Here is a 20599-nt window from a genome sequence, read left to right on the forward strand (position 1 = left end):
AGGCTGATTTCAACACTTCATACCAGCAGAAAGAAATGAACCTTGCGTCAATCCTGTTCAAACCACACAAAAACTTTATACATTTGTATGTTGTCACCTTTTATTTTCTAAACTCTAGAGTATTGGCCCTACTCGATCTCTTCACATAGGGTCTATGTCCCATCTCTAGGAATTAAACAGATGAACATGTTGCATTCTCCCTATCGCGAGCATTATTTATTTATTTTGATAGCGTGCAGAATAAACTCCCCAGACCAGTAATCCCCCCATTTAATCCTAGCCTAATAAAGGGACAATTTACACTGACCAATTAACCTACCAATTGGTATGTCTTTGGAGCACCTGGGAGAAAACATACAAACTCCTTAAAGGCAGTGACGGGAATTGAACCTGGGGCGCCGGTACTATAAAGCGCTGTGCTAACCACTACACTACTGTGCCCCCCACCCCCCAGCACGGTGGAACAGGTGTGCCCCACTTAACGTCCAATCGCGTATATGTCTGTAGTCCCGATCAGAGAACATGACGTAGCAGACGTAACCAATCTCATGTATTGCACACCTCTTGAGTGTAGTAGCGTAATTTCTCTAATTTTCTTTCAAAAATATTACCGTAAAGTGCATCTGGCTTCCAAACGCAGCAAAACCACGTAGTGATAGCAGCAGCAAGAGGCAAAGTATATAATATGGTGTTCACACAACATCCAAATCACATAACATCCAATTTCACAGAACGTATCGTGGACATTAAGTGACGTATACCTGTATATCTAAGGAGGAAAATCCTCCTTAGGTAGTGGACAATACTATCTCAGGTTCTGTCTACCCAGGATTCTCAAACTTCTGATCTTCCAAGGGTCAATATACCTTTGATCTTCCCAACAACTTGTGTTATGTACCTGACATCTTCCGTGTTAATGAATCACAATCGCTCAGGCACTAGTTGCTACCTCCTATTAAATTTATTCTGTCATTCCTTTTCAAGCATTTTGACATAAATTATTTTTAAGGGAACAAGGGATGCATTTGCACGACTGATATCACTAATTAGTGGCAAGGACACTAAGGAAAGAATTTCTGGGAAATCATAGATGTGCAAAAGCCACACAGTAATAACAGAGCATGTGAATTATCTGAGAAAATACTAGAGAAGCAAGAAGTGAAACAAAGTATAACCTCATGGTAAAACATTTTGTGGCTCACCATGAAGTTGGTTTGGCTGGTTTTAGTTCTGGAAAATGAACCAGGCCAAGTGAAGAAACATGTAGGAAAAATTAATTACAATATAATATTTGGAAGAGCTATGAGAAATATGTGGACTACTCCAAGATGAAAACATTCAATTTGAGAAGGAACAATTACAGTGGGATGAGAACAATTTTAACTTGGGTAAACTGGAAATGAAGTTGATAGGAAGAACTATCATTACTGGAATGCTTTTTAAGGTGTTGTTTTGGCTACAAACTACTTACCATCTCATGAGGGTGAAGATAGAGAAATTAAAGCCTAAAAATAGACAAAAAAAAATCGAATCGTGTTGAGAATGAGAAAGTGACGACCAGGCCAATTTCAGAAAATTCACAGGGAAGTAAAAATGAGATGTGGAAAGTAAAAAATGAGATGGAGAGAGCACACAAAAGGACTGGCAGCAAGATTAAAATGAATTCCAAAAGTATTCCAGAGATGGACAAACTATAAAAGGGTATTAACAGAAGGTAGAGCAAATTGGAGAAGATAATCTACACATTGAATTTGACAGCGTTCCTGGGTACTAGAAGAGTATTGCACATCAGTCTTTACAATAGAAAAATGCTGCTGCTGCCACAGACTCAGCAGAGGCAAGTGTTGTTGAGATCCTGAATGGGCTAAAATTTGATAGATCTGGAACAGGAATACTAGTTGCCCTTAAAGTGGTTAAATCATCTGGGCCCATTGCTGTAGAGGAGAGAGGCAGGAAAAAAAAGGCAATCGGAAAGGTCTTGGCCATTATCTTCCAAACATCCTTGTGTTTGGGGTATGCATGTATATTGAACAAGTGCAAATGTTGCACCTTTGTTCAAATGGTGTAAATCAAAGTAAATTAATTTTAAAAGTATTCACAGTATATGCCATCCAGTTATACTGAGATTCATCCCCTTGTGGGTGTCCACAGTAGATACATAGAAACACAATGGAATCAATGATAAACTATACAAAGTCAGACAAACAATGTGCAAAGACAAAAACAGTGCAAGTACAAAAAAGCTAATAATAAATAAATAATGAATAATACTGAGGACATGAGTTGTAGAGACCTCGAAAGTGAGTCCATAGGTTGTGGAATTAGATCAATGTTGAGGTGAGTAATTCTTCACTCAGGTTCAAGAGCCTGATGGTTGAAGGGTAATAAATGTTCCTGAAACTGGTGGTGAGGGTATTCATGAACCCATTCGTTCATTTAAAAGAAGGCTTCAAGATTTGCTTTGAACAAATCTGTACATCCTCTGAGCAACCTAAACTTATCTAAATGACTCTTAAAATTTAGAAACATAGAAAACCTACAGCACAATACAGGCCCTTCGGCCCACAAAGTTGTGCCAAACATGTCCTTACCTTAGAAATTACTAGGCCTACCTATTTTTCTAAGCTCCATGTACCTATCATAAAGTCTCTTAAAAAACCCTATCGTGTCCACCTCCACCACCGTTGCCGGGAGCCCATTCCACGCACTCACCACTCTGTTTAAAAACTTACCCCTGACATCTCCTCTGTACCTACTCCCCAGCATCTTAAACCTGTGTCCTCTTCTGGCAACCATTTCAGCCCTGGGAAAAAGCCTCTGACTATCCACTCCATCAATGCCTCTCATCATCTTATCCACCTCTATCAGCATCCATTTAAAACAGAGATGGGGTGCAATTTCTTTAACCAACAGGTGGTGAGTTTGTGGAATGTGTTACCACAGACAGCTGTGGAGGCCATGTTGTTGGGTGTATTTAAGGTGGAGATTGATAGGTTCTTGATTAGCCATAGCATCAAAGGTTATGGGGAGACAGCCAGGGAGTCGGGTGGTTTAAGAAAGAAATCAGCTGTGATTGAATGGTGGAGCAGACTCGATGGGCCAAATGGCCTAATTCTGCTCCCATGTCTTATGGTCTTATGGAATGGGTACGCAGGATGGAACTTAATACTAAGAAATGCGGTCTGTGATTTTGGCAGGACGATTGAGGAGAGGCAATGAAAATTACACTGCACAATTCTACAAGGATTCTACAAGGGCTACAAGAATAAAGGTCTGGGGAATACAAAGCTATAGTACATGTGGCATTATTTCTTAAAAGGCAAAAGGTGGCTGAGGAGAAATGACAGAATCAAATCATGAAACACACAGACAGTTCCCATTGGTGGAAGGGTCAAGTTTCAGGGACAAAGAATTCAAGTGATGGACAAAAATGAAATTAACATGAGAAAAACATTTTAAAAAGTGGAGCAAGCAGTTTCCCTTTGACTGTGCAGCCAGATAATTTAGCAGAGGCAAAGAATAATAGTAGTGGAGTTTCACAGGGGTTAGTGTTGGGACCACAACTAATCACTTTACTCAGTACATTAATGACCTGAACGAAAAAAGTGAGTGTATTATGGCCATGTTTGCTGGCAATACCTATATAACTGGAGGGACACAAAAAGCAGGGTGTCTGCAGAAGGATTTGGATATAGGAGAATAGGCAAGGATGCGGGAAATGGTATATCACATAGGGAACTCATAAATCAGAGGTGAAAGGGACTTGGGAGTCCTAATCCAGGATGAGTGAGTTACAAAGGCAGCAAATGCAATGTTAGCATTCATTTTGAGATGACAAGAACAAAAGAGCAAAAATGTACTGCTGAGGTTTTAGAAGGTGTTGGTCAAACCATATTTGGCATACTGAGAGCAATTTTGACCCTATACCCCAGAGAGGGCCAACAGTAGGTTCATACGAATCATCCCAGAATAAAATGCTGAACAAAATGAGCGTTTTACGTCTCTGGGCGTGTACTCAATAAGAATTCAGAAGGATGGGGCAGGGGGGTGGGAGGAGATTTTATTGGAACTTGCTGGATAGAGTGGAAAGATATTTCCATTAGTAGCAAAATACAGCTTCTGACAGCAAAGCCTTAGAATAAAGGGATGTCCCTTTGAAACTAAGATGAGGAGAAATGTCTGGGGAATTCACTGTCACAGTCCCAGTCACTGGTATATTTGAAGTAGAGAATGGTTGGTAAAGGGGTTAAAGGAGAAGTTGGGAGAACGAGTTTGAAAAATAAACAACCATGTTTGAAGGTGGGTCTGCCACGATGGGCCAAATGGCCTAATTCTGCTCCTATACCTTATGATCTAATTCAAAGGAGATCTAAGTAGGAATCTGTAAGGAAATAAATTGCATGAGTACGGGCGAGAGACAAGAGACTGGAATAAGTTGAATTTCTTTCAGATGGGCCATTGAAATTCTGTGAAATGCAATACTCAAACATTACTTACTGTAGATTTTTCTGATGTTATTGGAACATCCAAGAAGTCGTTGTAGTGGGAGCCCAGTTCCTGCTGGGAAGTGTTTGCCTGGTGAGACAGGATTGAATTTTTCTTTTGTTTCGGTGGCAATGCAGGAGGCTGTCCTTCTCCAACTGTTTCCTGACAACTAGAAGAACGTTCCTCTTTCAGCATACTGCAAATTCAAATAGATACTGCCTTGTGCCAAAACATCGGTAAATACATACGAGTAAAAAAGTTTAAGCTGCTGTACAAGGAGGGAAAGACACTAAATAAGGGTGGGAAGGGAGAGAGAAGGGGGTTCTTCATTTACGACTTTAGTCTTAAACACAATGAGCAAAGTTCAAGAAATTGCAGAACAGAATTACAATATTGGAAGCTCTCTTTGCATTGGAAGTGACACCGCAGGTTAACAACTCTTCTAGCCAAAGATGTAGATTTATCTGCTACGTGCTTCCAGCACTTCCCTTTATTGTTTATTTCATTAGCGGTAGAAAACAAGCAAGCAGAAAACTGAAAATTTAAGGCTCTTCAACAAATGGTTTAGTTTAGGATTGGTACAGCCCCAAATGGCACACCGTCTTTACACTATCCTTATTCTTTCAGCTGGTGGATCCTATGGTTGGTAAATCCAACAAAAAACATGTCTCAGGTGCTGTTGTGAATTTTGTAGATGGGCCACATCAATATTTCTTCCACGGAAAAGGTCCCCGACACATTATTAACAGCTGATTAGAAACCTTAAAACAGCAGAGTTCTTGGTTTTCAGCTGAATTTAAGGGATTGAAAGAATATTACTTTGCTATGATAAAGTGTAGCATATTGTGCGCCAGATCATACACAATTAGTCTAATGATATACCCCTTACAGTGGCTATGTTACCTAACTAAGCATGTTAGTTATCACTTTTGCAAGTTGAAGCCAAGACCCACGTTCAGGGTTCGGGTCAATTGACTAGACAGGGTCTGCTAATTGCAGTCAGTGCTGACTTCCACATACAATAAATCCAATTGGTATGATATTGCATTTCAAGATAGAAAGTAGTTATAATTTCACAACAGTACAGCTACCTCCAAAATTAATTCAATGGAATTTAATTGGAACTAAACCACGTCAAACAGCTTGTTATATCACACAAACTACAAATCAAACCTTGAACTGCAAGAAATGTGGCTTCATTCAAAACATCTCACATTTAAGTCTAGTGCAAGCTAAAGGGCCTATAACTATACTGTACTGTTCTAGGTTCTAACCATGAAATAACATCTAATAAAATAAAAGGCCAAGATGAGTGAAGAGAGATTTTTTAAAATTAAACTGATACATGAGCTCTTGTTGATCCAGTTAAGATGCCAAAATCCTGAAATGCCCAGATATAACATAAACCTCCTAAAACAGTGCACCAAATAATGAACAGGAAACTTACGGAGATGATTCCAGAATAATACTGTTTGCTTGTGTGGAGGAAGGAGATTTGTGGTTAGCAAAGACTTCACTTGATGAAACGTGTACTACGTGGTCAACCAAGTGCCCTACAGATGAAGGTCTCAGACGACTTCCATCCTGAGTGAACGTTGAGCTCCGGCTTTATCCCAAAAATTTATTACAAAGGAGAAAAAAAGTAAATTAGATATACAGTCACCAGATCAGCTACCACAATATGTTTACTACTAATAATAACACAAGCATTTATTAACATTTAGAGAAAGCTTCATTTCACCATTGTACTCCCTCCCTAACAAGACTAACACTACGTTATACTTCAACAACTTGAACTTGTATAGTGCCTTTTACATCCCCAGGATGTGGGAAACACTTCAATTCCAATTACTGTTTATAACACACATAGTTTCTTATATGGCAATGCATCAGATCACACACACTAATACTTAGCAGCTCTGTATGGAAACATAGGGTTGCATATAGTAACAGGAACCATCACCTACATCACCCAGCACATGAGACACTATGAAGTTCTAGTATCCACAGTAAAGAATGGCAAGCTGACCATTCTTCAGGGAATAGTGCAAGGGAAAAGAAAAAGGGGCAGACAAAGGAAGAAACAGACAGACAACATTGCACAGTGGACTGGACAGAGCTTTGCCACAACCCGGATGTTCGCCCACAATCGTGAAAGATGGAAGCAACTGGTACAGTGCCCCTACAACCCAGGTGGGTTGTGGGATCCGTAACCATAATATATACTTCAATAATAAATTTACTCTGAACTTTGAGGTACTTATAATACCTATAAAAAAATACTCACCCCACCCCCCAATGGAAGTTGTCATGCTTTATTGTTTCACAACATTAAATCACAATGGATTTAATTTGGCTTGATGCTGATCAACAGACAAAAAAAACTGTCAAAGTGAAAAGAGATCACTACAAAGTGATCTAAATTAATTACAAATATAAAACTAAGTAACTGATTGCCCAAGTGTTCATCCCCTTCTAGTCAGTATTTAGTAGATGCACCTTTAGCAGCAATTACAGCCTTGAGCCTGTGTGGTTAGGTCCCTATCAACTTTGTACATCTGGACACTGCAATTTTTCTCCATTCTTCGTTACAAAACTGCTCAATCAAGCTCTGTCAGATTGCATGGGGATCGTGAGTGAACAAACTTTTTCAAACCCAGCCACAAATTCCCAATTGGATTGAGGTCAGAACTCTGATTTGGCCACTCCAGGGCATTAACTTGGTTGTTTTAAAGCCATTCCTGTGTAGCTTTGGCTTTATGCTTGGGGTCATTGTCTTGCTGGAAAACAAATCTTCTCCCAAGTCATAGTTCTCTTGTAGACTGCATCAGGCTTTCCTCCAGGATTTCCCCGTATTTTGCTACACTCATTTTACCCTGTACCTTCCAAACCTTCCAGGGACTGCTGCAGTGAAGCCTCCCCACAGACACCACCACGCTTCACAGTAGGGATGGTGTATTCTTAAGCCAAACATAGCATCTAGTCTGCTGGCCCAAAAGCTCGATTTTCGTTTCATCAGACCATAGAACCTTCTTCCAGCTGACTTCAGAGTCTTCTATACGCCTTCTGGCAAGCTCTTGTTGAGATTGTATGTCGGTTTCTTTCCACAGCAGTCTTCTCTTTGCCACACTACCATAAAGCCTGCGACTGGTGAAGCATCCAGGCAACAGTTGTATGTGCAGTTCCTCCCATCTCAGCTACTGAAGTTTGTAGCTCCTCCAAAGATGTCATAGGTCTCTTGGTGACATCCCTCACTAGACCTCTTCTTGCGTGCCACTCCAGTTGGACCTTCCAGATACAACTGGAACCAATTTTTACTACAACCAATTGAAAGACCTTGACTGCACACGGTGATCTCCACTTAGCAAATTATGTGACTTCTAAAACCAATTGGCTGCACCAGTAATGATTTGGTGTATTACATTAAAGGGAGTGAAAACTTGCTCAATCAAATATTTTGTGTTTTATATTTGTAATTAATTTAGATCACTTTGTAGAGATGTTTTCACTTTGACGCTAGTCTTTTTCTGTTGATCAGTGTTAAAAAAGCCAAATTAAATCTACTGTGGCTCACTGTTGTAAAACAATAAACATGAAAGCTTCCAAGGGGTTCAATACTTTTTATAGGCACTGTAGCTGTCTAGTGTTTACAAAGAGGTGAAATAAGCTTTGGGAGGACAAACCAGGGTAGAATTTCATGGGTTAGGGGTGTAGAACATAGGTATCTGGGAATACAGATCTTTAATTCCTTGAAAGTGGGTAAATCTCTTTCCTTAGAGGGTGCTGAGTGTGGAATGAGCTGCCAACAGCAGTGATGGATATGGGTTTGAGTTCAATATTTAAAAGAGGGGTTGATAACTACATTAATTGGGAGGTGCATGGAGGGCTATGGTTCATGTGCAGGCCAGTGGAGCCAGGTGGAATAATAAGGCACAGACTATATGGTCTGAAGGGCTTGTTTCTGTGCTGTCGTGTTCTATGTCTCTACCAAATTTCCTAGCTTGCTTCAATACTGTAATCCATATAGAGCCTACTGGCAGAACCAAGTCTTTGAGGTTCCCCTGCATTTCATGTGCAAGCAAAGAACAGAACTTCCTCTGGGATTCTAGCTCTAACCTCCATTGATATCAATGGGAACTGCTAGGCTCAGAGTTAAAAAAAAACAAAATAATTCATGAAGTGTTTCTTATGAACTCTATAGCAAGCAATTTTGGGTTTCTTATCTCTGAAAATATGTGCTGACATTGGAAAGCAGTGGAGGAGGTTCACAAGAAAAATCCCGAGAATGAAAGGGTTAATGTATGGGGAGTGTTTGATGGCTCTAGGCCTGTATTGACTGGAGTTTGGGCGGGGGGAGGGGGGGAATCTTGAATATTGAAATGCCTAAAGAAAATGGATGTGGAGAGGATGTTTTCTATAGTGGAGCAGTCTAGGACCAGAGGGTACAGCCTCAGAATAGAAGGACATTCCTTTACGATAGCGATGAAGAAAAATTTCTTTAGCCAGAGGGTGGTGAATATGTGGAATTCATTGCCATGGCCAGCTGTGGAGGGCAAGTCATTGAATATATTTAAAGCAGTGGTTGATAGGTTCTTGCAGAGCCAGAGTGTCAAAGGTTTCGGGGAGAAGGCAGGAGAATGCGGTTGAGAGGGATAATAAATCAGCCATGATGGAATGGCGGAGCAGACTCGATGAACTGAATGGTGTAATTCTGCTCCTATGTTCTGTAGTCTAATTCTTTAAAAAATATTTTATTCAATTAAATTTTAGCTATTTATTATAAACAAACGTAGAAATTTTAAAATTATCCTCAACCTAGCAGCTGGCAAACTTAGAGAACAAACTTGCCAAAAGTCAAGGTTTGAGGGCCAGTTCAGAGGCAAACCCCTGCAGACCCCGACACTTTCCAGGCCTAGCTGTTAAGATTCTGGATGCCGCAAGTACAGAAGAGAACCTGCAAGAGGGAATTCTGGTTGGATTGACTGTACTAACAAGGATCAACTCGATGCAGAGGAAGCAAAAAAAAATGCCATAAAAGTGAAGTAAAAGCTGGATGTTTTGAACACTCAGCAACTGTGGAATACTGCAGAGAATATTTCCTCTGAAACTCCTTGGTTTGCTTTCATCTCCACACAGTGGCAACTCATTGCATGGAACTTTCCTATGCCACCTCAGAGGATGCAACTCCTCATTGCATGGAACTTTCCTATGCCACCTCAGAGGATGCAACTCCTCATTGCATGGAACTTTCCTATGCCACTGCAGAAGATGTAACATTTGTTTTGTTACTTCTTCCCCTCTTACCACACAGAGACTCAAACATATATTAAGTGACCACTTTGCAGAACACTTCTGTTCAGTCCACATGGGTGGCACCATTCTTCCAGTTGTATATCACTTAAGTCTCCATTCTATTCCCACAACCTCACACTGTCTGAAAAGCTCAACACATACTTGTATTTCCAATGCATGTCAGAACTGCTCAGTAATGACCAAAGGTCAGCTGCCTTCTCATGAAATATCAGCTGAGTTTTGCCTGCCACCACAGTCAGGGAATTTCTAGAATTCTCTTTTGTTTCGGGCTTTCCATCAAATGCATTGTTTTATTTCCCACGGTTGCAGCATGCTCTTTTAAAAAAACTGTTTTTGTCTCATCCATCTCCTTCTACTTAATCTCCAGACATACGAGTGGCAATGATCAAGCCTTAACAATTCACCCCACAAGTGGACTTCCCTTTCCTCTCCATCTCATATTTCTTTTGTAACTTTCTACAGCTCCATGTTCACTGTAAGGTACAATTTGATATTTCCATTATCTTAAAGTAATACTTCAATAAAAATGACATCACATATGTATTGTGGTATTGGCTATTGATTTATGTTGTCAGAGAAGCAAAGTGCCTTTGACAGGACCGGAGCAAATGGAAATGTGCAAAATTTCTCATTGGATTCCTGTCCTAATAAATAGATCAGCACCACTACAATGAAGATACATTTGAATAAAAGAATTCATGATAGACTGCTTCACTTCCCACTCTATATTTTGTGTGTATTTTTAAAAAAGTATGATTGCACTCATTCAGAATGCACCCCATCAAGATTGCAAAACAAAGCCATGCGGAGATGAACTGGATTGATTACGAAGATGTAATCTGATGGCTGTTTTATGCTTTCAAATATTTGATGTTCCATAAGCATGCACAGCCATTTAACAATGCTGCAACTGGTATTTTTGGACAAATTTGAATGGCATTTAACTACCCTGGAACAGAAATTTGAAAAGATCAACAAAGCAGCATTTTGTATAGTGTTCAACACGCACATACTTAGTATTCGACACACACTTCCTGTCACTATCCTGATATTGATTCATTGATATTGATCCTATCTGTCCTAGAACCACCGAATTAAACACTTAAAAACATTTTAGTCATACTGATCCTTAAAGGCCACAAAAATGCAACACTTTTTCAAAAAAGAATGCAAAATCACCCAAATATGTGCAAGTAAACCATACTAACATTTTCATGCGTTTTCCCTGCTGCATGCTAGAACATGCTGAAAATCAATCCTTAATGCACTAAGGCAGAGTGCAAATGACAGTGATGAATGCACAAAAATAGCAGCACTGTCAGAGGCAGAAAATATTTGCTCTAGAAGCAGTGCTGTTAAAATTCATTACCCTACAAATTAAATTAAAAGCCTGCATTTGCTACTCACTGATTTGGAGTTCCGGGCGGAGAACGCGAAGGTAGACTCTGCGTTTCAAGTCGATCATCTGACAGCGAATTCCTGCTTACAGATTCCCAGTCCATCCCACTCATCACCTTTCTTGTCAATGGTTTACTGGGTGATCTAATCATTCAAAGAGAAAATGCAACATTTAACATGCTTCACAATTAGGTTTTAAGCAGAGTGATTATAAAAGTAATTAGATCCACAGAGGAATTCCAAATGGCATGAAAGTGATGAGGACATTTAGCCTCCAGAGCCTGTTCAGCCATCTACATTAGATAATACTCAATGTGATTGATTTCCATTCGCCTACTTGCACAGAGGACTCCCAAACTGCTATCTACTCGTGGATGTCGTACGGTTTTCAAATTTCAGGTCTGGGTTTAATTTTTCAGTATGCCTTCAAGCTCTCCAAGTAATTTCCTTCTATGTATCTGACTTAATATCCTGAAAACCTCCACTTGTACATTTGTTTTAAATTCAAATAAATGCAATCCTAGTTCATCCTCATTAACTACAGTCGTTCAATACAAGGTCTCAATGCTTCATCAAGAACACATCAATCATTTTGCAATGCTTTAGCCACCATCTGTACAAATGGTTAAAAACCACCACAGTCCAACACAAAACAGTTAAGTGAGCGATTTCCACAAATCGCAAATACAGTAAGACATTTACCAACACATTGAGTTCTCGATTAACAAATTATACTCTACTATTGAGTACGAACATCAAGTGTTATAAATACATCATGTCAAGCCTCAAACTAAACACGTTCAAAACCACTTATTGCAACAGCCTACACTAGAATTCAAATGCAAAGTAAACCAGTAAAATATGGAATATTGATCCACAGCCTCACCATTCACATTTCTTCATGACTTGTTTGTTTCAGACATTTAGGATGTCACAAGCAATTAATTTGAAAATATACCTTTTAAACTAGTTTTCCTACAGCGTAGTAAACAGAAACCATAGGTTGAATAATGCACATCTCCACCTCATCTCCAAACTAGCTGTGTACAATATATCACAATTTCAAACGTTACCTGCAAAATATGGATACAAACTTATTTAACCTAGACCTATTGAAAAGGCAGTGAAGTAACTGAAGGAAAATATCTTGACAATTTAAACTTGGTGGTACCACCCACTCTCAAATAGGTTTGATGAATTTCCTGTGCATTTGGAAATTTCGCAGAAAATGCAACCACATTGCATCAGTGTGCTGTTCTCAGCTGTGGTTAATCTGACCGCCACGGCTGTGTCTGCACAGCCATTGGTCCTCTATGCCAAAAACCAGAGACAAAATTAATGAAACTCAAACACAATTACTTCACACCACACTAAAAGGGTTCAGTCCTGAATTTTTGGTGCTCCAGTAATCTACAGGTAATTAACAACATTTATTCTTTCTTAAAACTGAACTTACAACACAACTTATTCAAGTAATATGTGCTGTCTTCACCTATTCTGCTTCAACACATCTTGTCAGCATGTAGAATTTATAAAATACACTGCAGCAACTCACCGCAATTTTTTCCTCAGTACTAACTCAATTCTCTACTTCTCCCATCTAGAAAAATGGCAGCAGCGGTGCAGGAACATGGCAACCTTCAAGTTCCCCTCCAAGTCACACACTATCTCTACTTGGAAATCCAATTATTAATCTTTGTCATTGCAATTTGTAAAACAATAACACATTAGGATTATATTCACAACAGAAACAACAGAGGTGCTCTGTGGCAGCTCACCACCAATATCTCCAAGGTGGCTAATAACTGTTGGTCACATCAAAAACAATGATTACATTAAAGAAAATAAGACTTTGACAACAGCATTTTTGATGCAGGAATTTCACAGAGCAACAGTCAAACGAAAAGTGACATAATTGGAGGAAGTGTTAATATTAGAACAGTTAACAAAGACTTGCATGATAGAACAATACATTTCAAGAACAGGCCTTCTGGACCATGATGTTGTGCTGATCTAATTAAACGAGCAATTAAATACCTAACTAAACTTATCGCTTCTGCCCCCACAATTTCTCTATCCCTCCATTCTCTGAATATGAGCCTTTCTAACAGAAGGAACGCACCAAGCTTAAAAAAAATACTTGCCCCCACCTCATGTTTGAACTTACCCTTCTTACCTTATATACATAACCTGCAAAACCCAACTTTCAGGAGGATATAGTTGAGTTCAGAACCAAATTTAAAATATACAGCCATGCTTCCCACAGATAGTCAAATGCTCAACTTGCAGCAGGCACCTAAACACTGTAGAGATACCTCTAACACAATCTCAGTAAAATGTTCCCAAACCACTGCTAGAAATGAACCATCAGCAAACTACCAGGTCAGCAAACGCAGCACACTGACCCTAACTAAACACACTATGTCGTTCACATACCCAACAGATTCCTAAAGGAAACGCTGTACTGAGCCCTCACTACAGGTGAACAGAAGAACTGATTCAAGGATTCTCTCAAACCCTCAATGAAAAATCAACATCCATTCCTCCCTCCTGAATATCTGAAATAAACAGAAAAATGGTGAACACACGGGTCAGGTAGCATCAATGGAAAGAGAAACTTAATATCTAACATCAAAGACCTCCATGAGAATAAGTTCGTTTTAATCTGTAGAAAGGATGGGAAAGGACAGATAGAATGAAAGGAATAGTTCTGATAGAGTGAGACCAAGCTAACTGTGAGAAGAGCTCTAGGAGCTTATCTGATTAATGGATTAGTGAGGTGGTTAGAGAATAAAAATTCAATAAAAGTGATGAGTAAAATGGAATTGGAATTTGGTTTATTATTGTCACATGTACTGACATACAATAAAAAGGTTGTCTTGCATACTGTTCATACTGAACAAATCATTATACAGTGCATTGAGGAAGAACCAGGTAAAACAATAACAATGCAGAATAAAGTGTAACAGGTACAGAGAAAGGGCAGTGCAGGTAGATAATAAGGTGCAAGATCAACACAAGGTAGTTGTGAAGACAAGAGTCCATTTTATCATACTAGGGAACTATTTAATAGTCTTATAACAGTGGAGTAGAGACTGCAGTCAAGCCTAGCAAGACATGATTTCAGCTTTTATATCTTTTGCCTGATGGGAGCACGGTGAAGAGAGAATGTCTTTGATTATACTGGCTGCTTTACCATGACAGTGAGAAGTAAAGAGAGGGTCAATGGGTGGAGGGTGGAGTTGGTTTCCATGATGTGCTGAGTTGCACCTACAACAATGCAGTTTCTTACCAAGCCATTATGCATACATATTATGCTTTCTGTAGTGCATCACTGAAAATTGTGAAGGGTCAATGGGGATGTGCCAAGTTTCATTAGCTTTCTGTGGAAATAGAGACACTTGTCATCTTGCTTAGCTGTGATGTTTGTGTGACTGGAACAGGGCAGGCTACTGATTATGTTCATTCCTAGGAATTTGAAGTTCTAAGTTCTTTCAACCTCAACAACGTTGATGTCGATAGGAACATAGGTCATTGGTCAGCCCTTTCAATTTGCTGACATTCAGGGAAAAGTTGTTGCCAAACTTTCTATCTCCTTCCTATACTCATTTTTATTTGTGATATTGCCTACTATGGTAGAAACATCTGCACAGTTCTTCATGCAATGAGAGAGATTATGGAGAAAACATGAAAAGGTTGAAATGCAGGGCTATAATGCATGTCACATAGATTGTATTAATGGAAAGAGGATAACAGCCTCACATACAGTGAACACCACAGTTGATGACTTGCAGGGAAGTGGCCAGTTCTGATACAGAAGGAGAAAGAATGACTTAAAGTTGCAGGGTTGACAGAGTCGGGAAGGCTCCAATTTGCTTTGAAGGACAATGTGATGTTTCATTTTAAATATTCATTTTAAAGTTACTATTTGCCACAAATAGGTAAAGTGTGGGAATCGAATGGAGAATTTGCCCCTGGAGGACCAAATGGAGATGCTTTGCAAAGTGGTTATCCATCTATATTTGGTTTCCCTGCAACTCCCTTGTCTACCTGTCCCTTCCCACTGCTCTGCTTCCTGGAATTTATCCCTGCATCTACGCTAAGTGCTACACCTGCCTCTCACCACCATTCAGACTCCCAGGCAATCCTTCAAGGTGAGGAAATGCTCATTTTGTTGCATGTGCACTTCTACACTGGTGGACATTTTCCCATTCTCACCACCAGCCCCAGGACAGCCAACTCACACTTCCTGATTATCGCTGTTAAGCTTGCCTAGACTTGGAAGGTTATGAGTTGAAATGGGTAACCCATTTGATTGATGTGCAGGTGAATCTTGCATGTGTAAAGTGAATAAAGAATGTACTCATTGAGGAGTTATACTGACATGCATGCTTATTAAAAGTGCGTGTCATTTGAGGGAAAATGAGCAAATAAGGCTCAGCTTTACAGCAGGGATTCCCAACCTTTTCACACCATGGACCAACACCAATAAGCAAGGGGTCCATGGACCCCAGGTAGGGAACCCCTGCCTTAGGGGATGGGCAGATCATTTGTGGCTATTGTGCCACCCCCCAGCCATGATTTAAGGTGGTTGAAACTTTGGGCAATCATCCAGGTTTGGGGGTTCAGCTCAGGGCTAACAACCCAGACTGGTCAATCAAAACGGCTACGGAAACAACAATGAAGAATCCTTCTACATTTGTGTGTTATGGTATTCCGAGTCTCTACCCAGGATTGGTAGGGAAAGCTTAAAGTTAGGTACTGGCAGGAAGGAAGCCCTGAACACTGCTAAGACAGGAGAAGCATCTTACCAGTTATTCCTTACTCTACTGCAAGACACAAGCAGATCACCGAATACCAGCCTCCTGGAGAGTGATTGCTTGTCTGATTTCAATAATTGGTTTGAAGATGGCTAGACTCTACAGAAATGAGGCAAAGCAGCATTAACTTCATGGACCCTATTCAGATTATAGAGGAGGAGGCGCTTGCTACCGAGGCAAATCAGGGTAGATAAATCCCCCTGAGTGTGACAAGGCATTCCCTTGGACCCTTTGAGAAGCAAGTGCAGAATTTGCCAGGGCCCCAGCAGAGATACTTGAAACATCCTTAGTGACAAGATAGGTACCAGAGGATTGGAGGATAGTCAATGTTGTTCTGTTTAAAAAAGGCTCAGTGAGTCTGACATCAGTTGTGGGAAAGTTATTGGAAAGTATTTTAAGGACCAGATATATAAGCATTTGGAAAGGTATGGATTGATTAAGGACAGTCAGCATGGCTTCACATGTGGTAGGTCATGTCTAATCAGTCTTACAGATTTTTGAGGAAACTACCAGGAAAGTGGATTAAAGCAAGGCTGTAGATGTTATCTTCATGAACTTCAGCAAGGCATTTGACAAGGTCCCACATGGGAGTCTGGTCAAGAAGGTTCAGCTGCTGGCATTCAGGATGAGGTAGTAAATTGGAATAGACGTTGGCTTTGTGGGAGAAGCCAGAGAGTGGCAGTAGATGGTTGTGTTTCTCATTGGAGGCCTGTGACTAGTGGTGTGCCGCAGGGATCAATGCGGGGTCCTTTTTTGCTTGTCATCTATATCAATGATCTGGATGTTAATGTGGTTAACTGAATCAAAAAATTTGCAGGTAACACCAAGATAGGGGGTGTAGTGGACATGAGAAAGGCAATCAAGCCTTGCAAAGGGATCTGCATCAGCAGGAAAAGTGGGCAGATGGAATTTAATGCAAATAAGTGGGAGGTTTTGCACTTCGGTAGGACCGACCTGGGTAGGTCTTACACAGTGAACAGTAGGGCACTGAGGAGTGTGGTAGAATAAAGGGATCTGGGAATACAGGTACATAATTTGTTGAAAGAGGTGTCCTAAGTAGATTGGGTCATAAAGGAAGCTTTTGGAACATTGGACTTCATAAATCAACATATGATTCATGAGAACAGGTTGAGTGAATTTGGCCTTTTCTCCTTGAAGCGATGAAGGATGAGAGGTGACCTGATAGAGATGTATAAGAAGATGAGAGGCATTGATCGTGTGGATAGCCAGAGGCTTTTTCCCCAGGGCTGAAATGGCTTAGTTTTAAGGTGCTTGGAAGTATGGTGGAGGTGGTTATAACCATATAAAAATTACAGCATGGAAACAGACCATCTTGGCCCTTCTAGTCTGTGCCAAAAGCTTACTCTCATCTAGTCCCACCTACCTGCACTCAGCCCATAACCCTCCATTCCTTTCCTGTCCATAAACCTATCCAATTTTTTTTTTAAATGACAAAATCGAACCTGCCCCTACCACTTCTACTGGAAGCTCGTTCCACGCACTCTCTGAGTAAAGAAGTTCCCTCTCGTGTTACCCCTAAACTTTTGCCCCCTAACTCTCAACTCATGTCCTCTTATTTGAATCTCCCCTACTCTCAATGGAAAAAGCCTATCCACGTCAACTCTATCTATCTCCCTCATAATTTAAAATACCTCTATCAAGTCCCTCCTCAACCTTCTACGCTGCAAAGAATAAAGACCTAACTTGTTCAACCCTTTCCTGTAACTTAGGTGTTGAAACCCAGGTAACATTCTAGTAAATCTCCTCTGTGCTCTATTTTGTTGACAACTTTCCTATAATTCGGTGACTAGAACTGTACACAATACTCCAACTTTGGCCTCACTAATGCCTTGTACAATTTTAATATTACATCCCAACTCCTATACTCAATGCTCTGATTTTTAAAGGCCAGTATACCAAAAGCTTTCTTCACCAGCCTATCCGCAAGAGATTCCACCTTCAGGGAATTATGCACCATTATTCCTAGATCATTCTGTTCTACTGCATTCCCTACCATTTACCATGTATGTCCTATTTCGATTAGTCTTACCAAAATGTAGCACCTCACACTTATCAGCATTAAACTCCATCTACCATCTTTCAGCCCACTCTTCTAACTGGCCTAAATCTCTCTGCAAGCTTTGAAAACCTACTTCATTATCCACAACGCCACCTTAGTATCATCTGCATACTTACTAATCCAATTTACCACCCCATCATTCAGATCATTAATGTATATGACATTACAATACAATAGGTTCTTTTAAGAGACTATTAGATAGGAGTTTAGAAAGAGAGGGCTATGTGGTAGGGTAATACTAGGTAGTTTCTAGAGTAGTTACTTGATCAGCACAACATTGTTGGCCACAGGGACTGTAATGTGCTGTAGATTTCTATCTTCTGTGTATTGCTTAGAATGTAGAAGATTGAGAGGAGATCTGATAAAGGTACACAAAATCAGGAGGGGTATAGATAGGGTAAATGCAAGCAGGATTTTTCCACTGATGGTGTGTGGTACTACAAACAGAGATCATGGGTTGAGGGAGAAAGGTGAGAAGTTTAAGGGGAACAGGTGGGAAATGTCTTCATTCAGAGGGTTGTGAGAGTGTGGAATGAACTGCCAGCACAAGTGGCCCAAGTGAGCTTGATTTCATTTAAAAGAATTTTGGATAGGTATATGGATGGTAGGGACATGGAGGGCTATGGTTCCAGTTCAGATCGATGGGAGTGGGCAGCTTAAATGGTTTTGGCATGAACTAGATGGGCCAAAGGGCCTGCTCCTGTGCTGTACTTTTCCATGACTCTAAATGTGTTTTGGTGAGCACAAGAACACATGGACACTGGACAGATGCAAGTCTCTGCATGGATGGCTCTACTGCTCGCTAGGCTGCTGGCATTTCGGGTAGCAATGAAGGGCCTCCTTCTCTGGTGGAGTTCTACGCTTCCTTCATCGTGTCAGTAGCTTGGTTTTCACTTCTGTCAGTCATGCACATCCTGGAGGAGACTCAGGAACACCAATGCACTCAGGTGTAGAAGGATTGCTGTATCTGTAACAATTTCCTTTTACCAGTCAGGGCTCTTAGTCCTGAACTGAACCACCAAACCTGGAGGATCAGTGGATCGCTCTTAGTCTGGCCTCTACCCTTTGACCTGTTTGGTATGGGTCACCCTACCAAGGGCTAAAGCACTAAGTCCTGGCTCCAGCCAGCATAGTTTCCCAGGTCATTGAGGCATGCAAGCCTCCAAACCACGACAGGGTTGTGGCCCTTTTGGAGGCTGCATGGATGCAACAATGGGATATTAATCTTTCATTTCAGTCCAGCATTAACTCCCAACATGCTGACACACACTTCCTGCCCAAAGTTTCAACCACCATAAATCATGGCTGGGGGGTGGGGCTGGGATTCTGAATGGTGGTGTAGCACTTAGCACAGATGCAGGGATAAATTCCAGGAAGAAGAGCAGTGGGAAGGGACAGGCAGACAAGGGAGCTGCAGAGAAAGTGATTCCTGTGGAAAGCAGAGAGGGCGGGAGTGAAAGATATGCCTGGTGGGGGGATCCCATTGGAGATGGCAGAAGTTTTGGAGAATGACGTGTTGATAAGGCAGCTTGTGGGGTGGTAGGCGAAGATAAGGGGGAGCCCTATCCCTATTATAGGGGGAAATGGGGTGAGGGCAGACATGCAGAAAATAGAGGAGAAACAGGTGAAGGTAGCATTGATAGTAGAGGAAGAGAAACCAAATTCGCTGACAGAAGGTAACATCTTGAAAGTCCCGGTATGGAAAGCATCATCCTGAGAACAGATGCTATGGAAATAGACAAACTTTAGAATATTAATCAGTGATAAGGTAGAAAAAGCTGTATTCTAGGTAACTATGGGAGCCAGTGAGTTTGTAAAAGACGTAATCTGTTTCCAGAAATGGAGACTACGCGCCAGCTTGTGCCTCATCCCTCCCTGTACTTTTTAATTCCAGCTTCTGCTCTCTTCCTTCCCAGTGCTGATGAAGGATCTCAGCACAATGTTGACTGTTCATTTCCCTCCACATACTGTACATGGCCTGAGCATCTGACTTACTCCAGCATTTTGAGTGAGATGCTCAAGATTGCCAGCATCTGCAGAATCTTGCGTCTTATGGATAATGGAGAAGTTTCAAATGTTGTGATATGGGTCAGTCACTAATATACTACAACAGTAATACAAACGTATTAATTTCTTTACTTAAAAATTTAAGAATAGCAAAATATCATATACCTGGCAAATACCCTGTCTTTGTTTGCTTTCTCTTTTCCATATTGCACGGACTGAACTTCTGTCCTCCCACTGCAAATTAAAATCATTTAAAAATTTAATAATCAACTTACTTTAAAATACACTGTGACAGAGATTTTCATTACTGTAATGTTGATAAAGTATTTAATTCAGCTATATTCACTTCTTTCTGAACTCATGCTGGGAGTACAAAGTCACAGCTCACATTTATCATGAAGTGGTGATACCATGACTACATGCACAGAACCACAAAGAGCAACCAGGAGAGTTATTGGCATTTCAGTTTAACGTATGTTGCATTCACTGTGGGTCA

General features: G+C 40.6%; 1 protein-coding gene across 4 annotated transcripts in view; it reads right to left on the reverse strand.

Moving 5' to 3' along the window:
• ptpn4a (protein tyrosine phosphatase non-receptor type 4a) overlaps nt 1-20599 on the reverse strand; it is a 216927-nt gene that overhangs the window by 42104 nt on the left and 154224 nt on the right. For 3 of the 4 annotated variants that reach the window (XM_059970335.1, XM_059970334.1, XM_059970332.1), the window contains 4 exons: nt 20269-20337; nt 11206-11340; nt 5933-6091; nt 4498-4681 (listed from right to left, as the gene is read on the reverse strand). In XM_059970335.1, coding sequence (XP_059826318.1) covers nt 4498-4681; nt 5933-6091; nt 11206-11340; nt 20269-20337 — 547 coding nt within the window. The remainder of the gene's footprint in view (nt 1-4497; nt 4682-5932; nt 6092-11205; nt 11341-20268; nt 20338-20599) is intronic. The other variant, XM_059970333.1, reaches the window with a different exon arrangement.

This window comes from Hypanus sabinus, chromosome 5, assembly GCF_030144855.1.
Source record: "Hypanus sabinus isolate sHypSab1 chromosome 5, sHypSab1.hap1, whole genome shotgun sequence".
Lineage (NCBI taxonomy): Eukaryota > Metazoa > Chordata > Chondrichthyes > Myliobatiformes > Dasyatidae > Hypanus > Hypanus sabinus.